General features: G+C 35.5%; 1 protein-coding gene across 1 annotated transcript in view; it reads right to left on the bottom strand.

Annotated features, from left to right (window-relative positions):
• Window positions 1-5157: 5157 nt before the first annotated feature.
• The window catches only part of LOC117722676 (vomeronasal type-2 receptor 116-like), a 31728-nt gene continuing 22715 nt past the window's right edge, over window positions 5158-14170 (bottom strand). The window contains exon 6 of the mRNA XM_034521935.1: window positions 5158-6065. Within this exon, the coding sequence (XP_034377826.1) occupies window positions 5158-6065 (908 nt within the window). The remainder of the gene's footprint in view (window positions 6066-14170) is intronic.

Raw genomic sequence — 14170 nt, 5'->3', positions numbered from 1 at the left:
GGTCAAATCTCTGCAGGCTGGATGTCTGTAGAATAAAACACTCTCTGCTTTTACATAACATTTTAGTCTTGGGCATTCTCTGTGAGGATTCATAGACTCTACACAATTTCTCAGCTTTAAGGCAAAGTTCTAAATCTACTTCTAAATAGTTTTTTTCCCTCTTCATCTGTGAACTACAGAAACCAGGAAACACTATTTTTTTAATTGGAAGAAATCTACGTGATATATTATAATACATGAATCATTGAAATTACTTATTTTTCGTGGGTTTTCTTTAAAAATGTGCATGATATGTATGTGTTTCTCACATGGCCACAATATGGTGGCAGAACTCCTGGGAGCTGAGGTACAGTTAAAAGCCATTTTGTGGATTCTTTGGACCAATCTCACTGAAGGGAATTTTGTGCACACATTTTATTACACCACATGAAAATAAAACAAAAACAGTACATACATTAAACATAATGTTCTTTTATGTTTAAAAATTATTTTATTTAATGGCACAATACACTATTTAGGACCTTGCATTGCCAGTTCATAACTTCTTCAGATTTAAGTACTTCCTGCAAAAAGATGAGGGATTCCAGTTGTGTGCCTTAGAATAGTAGGATACTGTTGGCCTCTTTCACTTAAACATTTTCTCTATGATTTTGTATTTGCTTCTATGATGTTGACATATTGATTATGATTTTCACCCAGGTCTACATTTTTCTTTAAGCACAAAACCAGTCTGTAAGCTGCCGACCTGACGGCTGACTAAACAGAGCCGCAGATCTGTCAGCTGACTGAAATGGCGCTGCAGATCTGATGGCTGAGTAAAGCAGAGCCACCTACTCAAAGCAGCTGACAGTGCTGCCGCTTTGACTCGCATTCTCGCAAGCCAGCCACTCTGACGCAGCAATCCAAGATGGCACCTGCTTAGGCTCTGGTAATAACTATCAGAATTTGGCTTCAGCCCCTCCTGAATGGGGCATGCAAATGAGGTACCACTAGGGTACCACGAACCTGACCAATCAACCCCTCCTGAGTGGGGTATACTGAGGTGTATGCTAATGAAGCACTGCAAATGGACCAATTGTGCACCTCCATGCGCTTATCTCCGCCCAGTGCTGGAGGTATATAAGCAGCCTGTTCTGGGCATTTGAGGTCTCTCCCAGAAATCTAAAAGAGCACTTCTACAATAAAGGCTGTTGAGAAGGATCCGGTTTGTCGCATCTTCCTTGCTGATCTAGTGGGACACCATTCTACAAATCTCTCTTTTGAAAAAGAATTCCAAGGTACTTATTGAGAGCATCTTTGACAGCATTTTTAAAAGTTACCTTGGTGACACATGTACAGAATTCAAAGGAAAACAATTACCATCCAGGGAGGAAATTTTATTCTTTTTTGATTTTTCTTTCTGTGTATGACTACTTGAGAGTTGCTCTTTCTAATTCTGTGAAGAATAGAGTTGGAATTTTGATGGAGATTGTGTTGAATCTGTAGATTGATTTTGGCAATATGTCTATTTTTACTATATTAGTTCTGCCAATCCATGAACATGGGAGATTATTTCATCTTCTGAGGTCTTCTATGATTTCCTTCTTCAGATACTTGAATTGCTTATTGTATCGATTATTAACTTGTTTTGTTAGAGTCACACCAAGATATTTTATATTGCTTGCAACTACTATGAAGGGTGTCATTTCCCTAATTTCTTCCTTAGTCTGTTTATCCTTTGAGTATAGAAAGGCTATTGACTGGTCTGAGCTCATTGTATATTCAGCAACCGTGTTGAAATTGTTTTGTAGGTTTAGAAGTTCTCTGGTGGAATTTTTAGGGTCACTTACATATACTATCACATTATGTGCAAATAATGATATTTAGGCTTTTTCCATTTCAATTTGTATCTCTTTGACATGTATTTGTTGTTAAATTGCTCTAGCTAGAACTTCAAGTACTATATTAAATAGATAGAGAGAGAGTGATCAGCATTGTGTAGTCTCTGATTTTAGTGGTATTGCCTCTAGTTTCTCTCCATGTAGATTGAGTTTGGCCTCTTGTTTGCTGTATATTTTTTACTATGTTTATGTATGAGCCTTGAATTCCTGATGTTCCAAGGATTTTATTATGAATGGATGTTGACTGTTTTCAAATGCTTTCTCAGCATCCAAAGAAATGATCATGTGGTTCTTTTCTTTGAGACTGTTTATGTAGTGTATTACATTGATGGATTTTTGTATATTGAACCATTCCTATATCTCAGAGATGAAGCCTACTTGATTTTGTTGAATGATCGTTTTGATGTGTTCTTGAATTCCACTTGTGAGAATTTTATTAAGTATTTTTGCATCACTTTATATAAAGGAAATTGGTCTGAAGAACTCTTTCTTTGTTGGGTCTTTGTGTGGTTTTGCTATCAGTGTAGGTGTGGTTTCATAGAATGAATTGGGTGGTGTTTCTTCTGTTTCTACTTTGTGGGATAGTTTGAAGAGTATTGGCATTAGGTCTCCTTTGAAGGTACAGTAGAATTCTGCACTAAATCTCTCTGGTCCTGAGCTTTTTTTGATTGGGCACATGTTAATGCGTGCTTCTATTTCTTTAGGGATTATAGGACAATTTAGATGTTTTTCCTGATCTTAATTTAACTTTGGTAACAGGAATCTGTCTAGGAAATTGTCTATTTCATCCAGATTTTTGAGTTTTGTTTTGTATAGGCTTTTGTAGTAGGATGTGATGATTTTTTTTTTGAATTTTTTTCAGTTTCTGCAATTATATCTACCTCTTCATTTCTGATTTTGTTAATTTGGATATAGCATCTTTGTCCTCTGGTTATTCTGGTTAAGGGTTCATCTAGCTTTTTGAATTTCTCAAAGAACTATCCCCATTTTTCTTGATTTTTTTGTATAGTTCCCTTTTGTTTCTACTTGTTTGATTTTAGCCCTGAATTTGATTTTTTTTTCCTGCTGTTTGCTTTTCTTGTGTGTTTTTGCTTCTTTTTGCTTTCAGGTATGCTTTTAAGCTGTTAGTTTATGATCTCTCCAGTTTTTTGTAGGCAGTCAGAGCTATGTATTTTCTTCTTAGTACTGATTTCCTTGTGTCCCATAATGTTGGGTATGTTTTGCCTTCGTTTTCAATAAATTCTAAAAAGTCTTTGTCTCTTGATTACTTCTTGAGGAAGTTATAATTGAGTAGAGATTTGTTTAAATGCCATGTGTATGTGGATTTTTTGTTTGTTTGCCTTTTGTTGTTATTGAATACCAGTGTTAGTCTGTAGTGATCTGATAGAATGCATGGGATTATTTCAATCTTCTTGTTTTTGTTTAGGCCTGTTGTGTGACCAATAATATGATCAATTTTGAAGAAGGTACCATGAGCTGGTGAGAAGAAAGTATATTCTTTTGTTTTATCATGGAATATTCTATAGATGCCTGTTTAAATCCATTTGTTCATAACTTCTGATAGTTTCACTGTGTCTCTGTTTATTTTTTCTTTCCTTGATTTGTCTGTTGATGAGAGTTGGTGTTGAAGTCTCCCACTATTATTGTGTGTTATGCACTGTGTCCTTTAGGCTTTATTAAAGGTTTTTCTTTTCTTTTCCTTTTTTTGAATGTGGATTCCCTAGTATTTAGGGCATTGATGTTAATAATTGAGAATTCTTTGTAGATTTTTACTTTGATGAATACAAAGTGTATGTTTTATCTTTTTTGATAACTCGTGGTTGAAAATTTATTTGATATTAGAATGGCTATTCTAGCTTTTTCTTGGAACCATTTGCTTGGAAAATTGTTTTTCTGCCCTTTACCATGAGGTAGTGTCTGTCTTTAACACTGAGTTGTGTTTCCTGTATGCAGCAAAATGCTGGATTCTGTTTAGGTATCCAGTCTGTTAGTCTGTGTCTTTTTATTGGGAAATTTAGTTCACTGATGTTAATAGATATTAAAGGATATTTATTATTGCTTTCTGTTACTTTTATTGTTAGAAGTGGAATTGGTTTTCCTAGGGTATAGTTTCCCTTTTTGTGAACTTTTTCTGCTAGTCTCTTTTGTAGTGCTGGATTACTAGAAAGGTGTTTTTATAATTTGGTTTGTAATAGAATACCATGGTTTTTCCATCTTTAGTGATTAAAGATTTAGCTGGGTATAGTATTTGGGCTGGCATCTGTGATCTCTCAGGATTTTCAATAAAAACTTTCTAGGCCTTTTTTTGTTTTAGAGTCTATGTTGAGAAGTCAGGTGTAATTTTGAGAAGTCATTCTTTATATGTTACTTGTTCTATTTCCCTTGAAGCTTTTAAAATGCTTCTTTTGTTCTGTACATATATTGTTTTGATTATACTGTGATGGAAGATTTTTTTCTGGTTCAATCTGTATGGTATTCTGCATTTTTTGTGTTCATTCATTGACATCCACTTCTTTAGGTAAGTTTTTTTTTCTAAGATTTTGTAGATGACATTTTCTCATCTTGAAAATGGTAATAAAGAAAACACAGATGTAGTAAATAATGTAGATTATAAATGTAGAAAATACAACATGATCCAGAATGCAACTATCACCACCAGAATACAAGAGATAAAAGATGTCAGGTGTCATAAATTCAGTAGAAGAAATTGATATGTAATTCAAAGACAATGACAAATACACAAAGTTTCTCATACAAGATCTCCAGGATATTTGGGACACTATGAAAAGAACCCTCCTAATAATAGGAATAGAAGACAGAGAAGATTCTCAACACCAAGGCCCAGAAAATATCACCAAGTTTCAAAAATATGTTTTATGAAAAAAGCTACAGTAAACCTGAGAATTCTATAATATAATTTTGTATAATGTTATTTAACTTAATATAATTAATATATTAATTAATTAATTTAATATAATTTAATATAATTTTGCATAATGTTATTCTATATTAGCTTGCATTTTGAATTTGTAGATGGTAAATCATTTTGTATATTGTAAAGTCTTTATTCAAACATCATATTCAGATACAAGTAATAACTTGATGATTAGTAGGCTAAGACAGCCAAAGATTATTTAAATGTCACATATACACTGAATATACAGCTAGTCATCCAGCCTTGTTGGGTATATAATATTTTGCAGAAGTTTAACATGAGAATCTCTGTTGACATTCCTCAAATCCCTAAAAACATAACTTGAGGTATTTTAAGTACAACTTATTTCCACTGAAATCTGTGTTTCATGACTTTCAATGAGTTCTTTTCAGGTCTCATGAAAATAATATAGCACTTGGGGATAAAAATACAGCCCAATATCCCTGCACTGGAGGCCAAGATAGAGAAGACTTCCACAGCCACCATAACATTCTTCTTAGTACTATGGTAGACAGGGAGAAATGCAATCCATACACTGCAGAACACAAGCATACTGAATGTCAGAAACTTGGCTTCATTGAAAGTGTCTGGCAGGTTCCTGGCCAAGAAAGCTACTATGAAGCTCCCTATGGACAGAGCCCCAAGGTACCCTAGATTGCAGTAGAAAGCTGTGACTGAGCCCTTGTTGCATAAAAGTATGATCTGACCATGTTCAGAACGTGCATCTTCATCCAAAAAAGGAGGAGAAGTAACCAGCCAGATTCCAGAGAAGATAATTTGTATAAGTGTACAGATGGGAATGATAAATTTGGGTGACCCTGATTTAAGAAATCCTCTCATCCTTCTTCCCAGAGTTGTGCTCTTAAAGGCCAGAATTACTGTAATGGTTTTGGCCAAGATAGTAGATACAGCCACTGTAAAAGCAACTCCAAATGTGGTCTGCTGCAGGATGCAGGTAGTTATGTTGGGCTGACCAATGAAGAGAAAGGAGCAAAGAAAGCAGAAGGTGAGGGAGATGAGTAATATGTAGCTGAGAGTACTGTTATTGGCCTTCACAACAGGAGTGTTTTTGTACTTCACAAAAACCACAAATACAAGTGTGGTGATAGTAGAAAAGCACAGGGTCATGCATGCCAGTGTCATCCCCAAGGTATCTTCATAAGCCAAATATGTCACAGTTTTTTGGAGGCAGAGGGTTCTTCCTGTGTTGGCATACTGATCATCTGCACACTTTACACAGTGATCCATATCTGGAAAGAAATTCAGTGTGGTATCAGCATGACAGCTATAAATTTTTTTTCATGTGTCACATACCCTGCACACAGACACTGGCAAGTTTCAGCCAATTTCTCATGCAACACTTGTGGACAATAAATAAGGGGCTACTAATATGAACATTTCGTTCCCTTAATATTACATTTGTTATTTACTATTAAACAAATACCTCAATAGTGTCTTCTTTTGTCATATATATATATATATATATATATATATATATATATATATATATTCATGTATATTTTTCATGCTATCGTAATTTAGGCTGAAATTTCACCAAAACGCAAAGATTTACTATTCATATATCTGTGTTCCTAGTTTCTGAGAACCAGGATGTTTTTCTGTGCATTGAACATTATTAGTCTTTCTTCACATGTCTGAAGACATAAATTAAATACTCCCAAAACATGTGAAGAACTTTGTGACTCACATCATTTTGTTTAATTGCTGTACCAATTAACAATCTTCCAAGCTTATATTTTAAAAACATCATCTTTAGTTGGTTAATTTTGTTTTTTAAACTTCTCATAAACTAAATTAATTTTTGAAAAGGAATGTCAGAAAAAGGCTTCTATAAGACTGGAAAATAGGCACATCTGTCAGCGTATATTCATAATTACTAATTTTATAAAAAAATCTAGATACTTTTAGGTTGTGCCAGTATGAGAAGTAACTTCTAGGGTATATTAAGAAATTAAACTGAATGACATATAGGGAGCAGTATAGGAAGCATCTTCATGGTTTCTGTTTCGGTTTGCTCATCCACAGTCCTGCCTTGAATTTTTTTCTATTATTTACCTTTATGGTAGAATGTAACCTGTATGCAATGTAAATTAATTACTTCCAAAGTTTCAGTTTTGTTCAAAGATCTTTATAAAAATAATGGAAAAATATTTACTGCATCACCTTTAATATAGGCATTGTCTAACATCAATTTTGGTAGAATATGTAGCACTTTTATGTTCTGCCACATAATTTGTTCAAATGCTATAATGTGTTTCATTGTATAGCAGGTAGTCTTTAAAACTACCCCAAGTAAAATGACTTGAAAACAATAAAAAAATGTGTAATGCAGTTCATATTTCTTGTGGATTATGCTCTCCCTAAATGTAAATATTAAATTCTACCACAGAAAACATTAATAATTTTATTTGAGTTATAAACAATAGATAAAGCTTGTTCAGCTTCCCAGCTTTCATGTCCCAGAATTTTACAGTTACCAATTATATTTGGTTAGAAGTGAGGCCTCATGGTCTGTCTCCTACCCACTTTAATATATTTAATAGTGTCACCTGAATTCAGAGTTCACATTTAGGTGGTCATGGAGATGAATCTTTATGGGTGCAGTTTTCAATGTTACAAGACGTGTTATATTACACCAAACTTTTTGCTCTCCTGGCACTTTCAATCCTCTTCTAACTCTTTCATAATTTTCTGAGTCTAAGGTTTTAGAATGTTTTGTAAATATATTTCCAATTGGGACTTGGATCCACCACTCTACAGTTTGATTGATTTTGTTTTTTTTTGTAATTGACTCCATTTGTTGGCAAGAGTATTTTACATGGTGAGAGTGTTGAGAATATACTTACCTGTATGTATTATGACAAATATTTATAGATTGATATTGGAAATTATTAGGTTGGTTTATTAAATTAGTGGTTGTAAATTGTCATACAATATATATGGTTTTATTATTGCTGATTAGTGAGGTAAATTTAAAATACCAGTCATATTATCTGTAATATTGAACAGATCTTATATCCAGGTAGGGAAATGTTGATGCTGACAAAAATATGTGTTCTGTTGCTGCATGTTTATGGGGTATAAAACCATGAGAGTGAATGATGTTCATATATATAATTGGGTTAGGACTCTTGGCTGTCTTGCTGTCTTTGACGTTTTCATGATGCCATCTGGTATCATTAGATATGGTACTTGGGGAGGGTACACTTGTGTCAGTTGAAGCTCAGGTCTATCGGGCCCTGTCTCTGAAGTACATGGTACTTTCAACAGTAGAGATTTGCCTTCAAAATATTGGTGAAATAAGGGAAATCAGCAATAACCAGTGTATTTTTTGGTAGTCCTTTGATTATCACTAATGAACTACTCCAAGAAGGTTGTCACATCTAGTACTAGGTTTTCTATCAGGTAATTTTTTGCTCTAGAATGGATCATGATCATACCAGATTAGAAAAGTTCATTAAGGTCTGGAGAGATGGCTCAGTGGTTAGGAACACTGACTGTTCTTATAGAAGCCCTGAGTTCAATTCCCAGCAATCACATGGTGGCTCACAACCATCTGTAAAGTGATCAGATGCCCTCTTCTAGTGTGTTTAAAGACAGCTACAATGTACTTAAATACATAAAATAAACAAATAATTCTTTAAAAAAAGAAAAGTTCATTAAAACTATATGTGCAGTGTTCATCAGGGGAAAGCACAGCAGTTTTTTCTAATGCCAAATAATTTTCCCTGAAAACATATACAAGTAACATTAAATGGATTGATAAGGTCATATCTTTGTAATGTGTTGTAAAGAGATACACATATATTCAAAAATTGAATAATTAGGGAGAAATGGAGGTTATGAACTAGAAGGAGAGGATCTAGGTATATATGGTATGTTGGGAGTGAGAAAATTGAGAAGAGAAATGTAATTCTATTTAAATCTTAAAAAAAATATTTTAAAAACTCAGTATTTCAACTTCTTTTTAAGTTTATTTTCAATTGTTGTATGAGTAATGTTATTTTGCCTGGACTTAAGTCTTTGTATGCATCATATCTTTAGGTTCCAAAGAATATAATATATCACATTAGGATTGGGGTACAGCCATGTATGTATGTGTATATGTATGTATGTATGCATGTATATGTATACATATACACATACACATATAGCATATTTTATATATGCATCATATACATATGTACATAACCTGATATTTATCTATTTATCTATCCAACATCTATCTATCTATCTATCTGTCTGTCTGTCTGTCTGTCTATCTGTCATCTCTCTATCTCTTTATCTTCTTCTTTTTTGGTGAATTTTTTAAACAATTATATGCATTTTGGTCATCCTTAACTCTATTTCTTCTCTTCTAACTTATTCCTTGTTATCCTCAAAACTTGGGTTTTTCAACTTTTTGTTCTGTTGTGAAAGTTACCTAAGTCTCCTTAATGCTGTCTGAATGTACCTTGGTGTAGCATCATCTACTGGATCACTGCTAGCCCCTCAGAAAACTGTTGTCTAAGGAAAATTGACTCATGCTTCTCTGCCAATTGCTGCTCACTTAGGAGAGTGTCTTCATGATCTAACAATTTATGCATTAAAGTAGTTTTCCAGGCTTGACCTTGCCGTGAACTGTGCAAGCAGTCACAACTGCTTTGTGAACATGTATATCTCAGCAATGTCACATTGGTTTATGTGAAAACAGTGTTTGTTGAATTCTTCCTCTAACCCTGGCTTCTACAACCTATTTTGTAAATGTTCAGTGATAATCTATGAGATATGGATTACATTAGGGGGTTACATTGCACTTGTCCTACCAAATTCTTATTTTCTGTTTGCTGACCTATTATTGGTTTCTGTGTTAACTGCCATCTACTGAAAAGGAATCATCTGTGATGTGGTTTAATGCTTCTGTAATTATGAGTATATGTGTAACATCAGGAAGGAATATATTACTATGTCCATTTAAGTAAATGATAGTAGAGTATTTTTCCCTAAACCTATAACCTAACCACTACATACTTTATCTAAGATAATTGTACCAAATATTAACTTACCTTTTGTTATGTGCTTTTAATGAAATAAGAAGGTGTTTGACTACTCCTCAAAATATTGTATATCAGTGCATATACTTTCTCAGGCCAGATATTATTTTAGAACACAGGGTTAAAAGATAGTTAAGTGTTTGTGTGACACTATTCCTTGGGGGACAAAACCTCACTACCAATAGGGAACCTACAGAAGACCAAAGTAAGGATGCCATCAAAATATAAGTTGGAGAGCCAGTAAGCTTTACTGAGGAAACTTACAGGAATGATTTATTTATGGGAGAATTAAGAGGAAATAATACTTATGGAGGGCTGAATGAGAATGGCCCATATAGGCTCATATATCAGAATCCTTGGCTTGTGTTGTGAAAATATTTAGATTTAGAAGATTTCATATTGATGGCAGAGGTTTGCCACTCTGGTGGTCTGTGAATTTTTATGAGACCATGCTATACCACATTCTCTCTGTCTGTCTGTCTCTCTTCTATCCCCTCACCCCCCTAGTGGATCACATATAAACTCTCAGTTATTTCTTTAACAATGTGTCAGCTAGTGTCTTGTCTGGCTTCCCAATATGTTGGTCATAAGCACTAATGTCCTCTGAAAACAGGGTGACAAAATTAAATGATTCAATGCCTTGTAAATGAAGTTTTATAAAACTCCCATAGGTTTTTATAAAACTAGGAAAATGGCTAAGATATATCTCATGGAACTCCATCATTGCAAACCCACCCCAAGAGGAGTGATGGCTCACAAAAGCAAGGAACTTGAGGTTTATATCACAAATGCCAAGCAGCTTCACAGATTTCATGGGATCTCAGTCATCTTGGATAGTCACTTTTCTGTGCAGCTTTTTTGTCTTATAGTTTTTACCCATATTCCTCTGTGCTCATATTTACTTTTCAATGGAGATTTCTAATGTATTTGGTAAGTTTCAGGAAATTTCCGAAGCTTTTTACTTTATATATAAATTTAAAAAACTATTTGTGGGATGGGATTTTTACTGCCTTTAACTCATCTTATGTCTTAATGCTCTTTATCTTGTAGGAAACTGATACACAACACTAAGTTAGATCATAACTTTTCTTCCAGTATTGTGTATAGAAAACTTCCTGTGTCATCTTGTTAGTAGGTAAAGGTCTTCAATATGAGTTTTTGCTTGCCTTCTCTGTGTCTCATATCTTAACTTTATAGTCACTATTATCAAGTTCAGGAAAATAACCAAAACCTATAGAATTCATTTGTAATATTTGAGGTTTTATTAGGGATTCTACTGACTAAACTTGTTGGGGGCCGACTTTTAGCAGAAAGTGGCTATCAGCTTTGCAGCCATCTTGATCCATATACCCTGAGATGAGACTTGGATTACAATAGCCTACAACATCTGAGAACACTCTGATAATCTTGGTTTAGATACCTTGGGTGCCTGAGATTAAAGATGTGTGAGATTAAAGGTGTGTGATTTAAGAGTGTAACCTAGAGTTCAGATTTAGAGACAAGACCTAAGGGCATGATTAAAGGCATGACCTGAAGTCATGGCTTAGAAGTGAGACATAAAAGGATAGAGGCAGACAGAGAAAGAAAAGATTACTTGACATTAGGTAGGAGACACTTTTAGGAGACTCTTTAGATATACTCTTTGGGAAGACTCTTTAGAGAGTACAGCTAGACTTGGGACTTAGACTAGGAAGAGAGACTGAAGATTAAACAGGATTGAATCACACTGTCTGGTCTCTATTCTTCGAGTCCGACCTCACTCTCTCTCTTGCTGACCCCTGACCCATGGACCTGAGCGGCAGCTTGGGCCGGGATACATTGGCCACCAAACGTGGAATAGTCTGGGCCTCAAAATTTTGCTTGGGCCACGACATTTTTAGGAGCCCAACGTGTGGCTAGTGCAGTCCCCAACATTTTTTGGCTCCCGAAAGTGGGGCAGCGAGAATGAGAGATCCAGTGAGAGACGTTACCGGAAGAAGTATCTGTTGATTGTTGCAGGAATCTGCCACATCGAGAAAGGTAATGAAAATGGGACAAGAAATTAGTCAACCTGAATCCAACTCTCTGTTTTGGTTTGCTTCGAGAAAGGTAATGAAAATGGGACAAGAAATTAATCAGCCTGAATTCAACTCTCTGTTTTGGTTTTGTTGTTTGCTGCTCACATGTGTTAATTTTCTGCTTTTGTTCTTGAATGCTGTCTTTTTTGTTCAAAATTAAAGGAAGTGTAAGTTAGAATCCAAAATACAACCAAAGGTTGGTGATAATTTGTTAGAGCCAGACTGTGTTGACCAAGAGGAAGAGGAAGTCAAATTTTATGACACTGAAATGCCCTATGTGTCTTCACCTCCAAGTGCTCCCCCAATGGAGACAATGGTTGTAGATCCCAAAAAGGTGTTACAGGACAAAATTTCTACCCTTAAACAACTGTTAGAGTTAGAAAAAGAGTATCAGGACTTAAGTAATCAGTTACAGAAATTAAGGACAGAGAAGAGGTCTCAAGAGACTAACTGCAAAAATACCCCGGATTTTCATGTTCCTCAACCCGGTGTCCAAAGGCAGTCCCTATCCTCTAGCCTTAGTTCAGCTACAGATCAGCCAGAGGGGGGAAATGCTGAGGGTTTTCCTGTATCAAGAACAGAGATGATCAAGGGGTTGCTTGGAGACATCACACAGGATTTAATTTTCAAATTATTAAGGAATTAAAAAATGCAGTATCACAATATGGTGCCACTGCTCCCTTTACTCTTGTAATTTTAGAGTTTGTTTCAGAGGAGTGGCTGACTCCTAGTGATTGGAATACGTTAGTGAGAGCAGTTCTTAGTGATGGAGACTATCTTATTTGGAAATCAGAGTATGATGAGAATTGTAAAGAGACAGCTAGGAGAAACATTCAGGCAGGCAATGGTTGGTCATTTGATGCCTTAGTAGGAGAAGGGCAATTTGTTTCTAGTGATAACCAGATGCAATATGACCCAGGTTTGCTCAAATTCAAAATGCAGCCATGAAGGCTTGGTGTAAACTTCTGGTAAAAAGAGACCCTGGCACATCTTTAACAACAGTCAGGCAAGGGCCTGATGAATGATTTTCTGACATTGTTCATCGATTAATGACAACAGCAGGAAGGATTTTTGGTAATGCAGAGGCAGGTGTAGATTATGTGAAACAACTTGCATATGAAAATGCTAATCCTGCCTGCCAAGCAGCCATTAGACCTTACAGGAAAAAGACTGACCTTACGGGGTATATCAGACTCTGTTCTGACATAGGTCCTTATGTCAACAGGGCTTAGCTATGGAGGCTGCCATGCAAGGACAATCAGTAAGAGATTTTTTGGAAAGTAAAGACAGAAAGGCATGTTTTAAATATGGCAAGCCTGGACACTTTGCAAGAGATTGCAAGGTAGAAAATGAGTTAAGCCAGAGACAGCCCAGAAAACAGCCTGGGCTCTGCCCAATTTGCAAACGTGGAAGGCATTGGGCTAGTGATTATAGGTCTAAACAAGACACACAAGGTAACACCCTTTCCCATAATCAGGGAAATGGGAACAGGGGCCAGCTCCAGGCCCCAAACCGACGCAAGCCAAAACAGGCTTATGGAGCAGTCAGTTTTACACCAGCAAACAACAATCCCTTTCAGAACTTAGTGGAGCAACACCAGAAAGCGCAGGACTAGACCTCAGTTCTGCCACCCACATAGTATTAACCCCAGAAATGGGACCTCAGGCCTTACCCACTGCAGTGACTTTATCAGATCAGCAATCTAATTTGGGTCAGGCCATAAAGGCTCATGAGTTACATCACCTTAATTCTAAAACTTTAAGAGATATGTTTAAAATTACTAAAGAACAAGCTAGACAAATTGTTAAACAATGTCAATCATGTGTTAAACTTTTACCAGTTCCACATTTGGGTGTAAATCCAAAGGGACTGATACCAAACAGTATCTGGCAAATGGATGTTACTCATTATAATGAATTTGGCAAGCAAAAATATATACATGTATGTGTAGACACATACAGTGGTTTCATTTATGCAACATTACATACTGGAGAAGCAAGCAAGCATGTGATCGCTCATATGCTTGCTACAATCGCTGTATTGGGTGTGCCTAAACAGATAAAAACTGACAATGGCCCAGATTATACAAGCTCCAGTTTCCACCAATTTTGTGAAAGATTGGGAATACTACATAAAACAGCTATTCCATATAATCCACAGGGCCAAGGTATGGTAGAAAGGGCACATCAAACCATTAAATGTCAATTTGAAAAAATTAAAAAGGGGGAATGGTACCCTACCAAG

The sequence above is a fragment of the Arvicanthis niloticus genome, chromosome 17 (assembly GCF_011762505.2).
Source record: "Arvicanthis niloticus isolate mArvNil1 chromosome 17, mArvNil1.pat.X, whole genome shotgun sequence".
In the NCBI taxonomy this organism is placed as follows: Eukaryota; Metazoa; Chordata; class Mammalia; order Rodentia; family Muridae; genus Arvicanthis; species Arvicanthis niloticus.
This window is presented reverse-complemented; position numbering and strand designations above follow the sequence as displayed.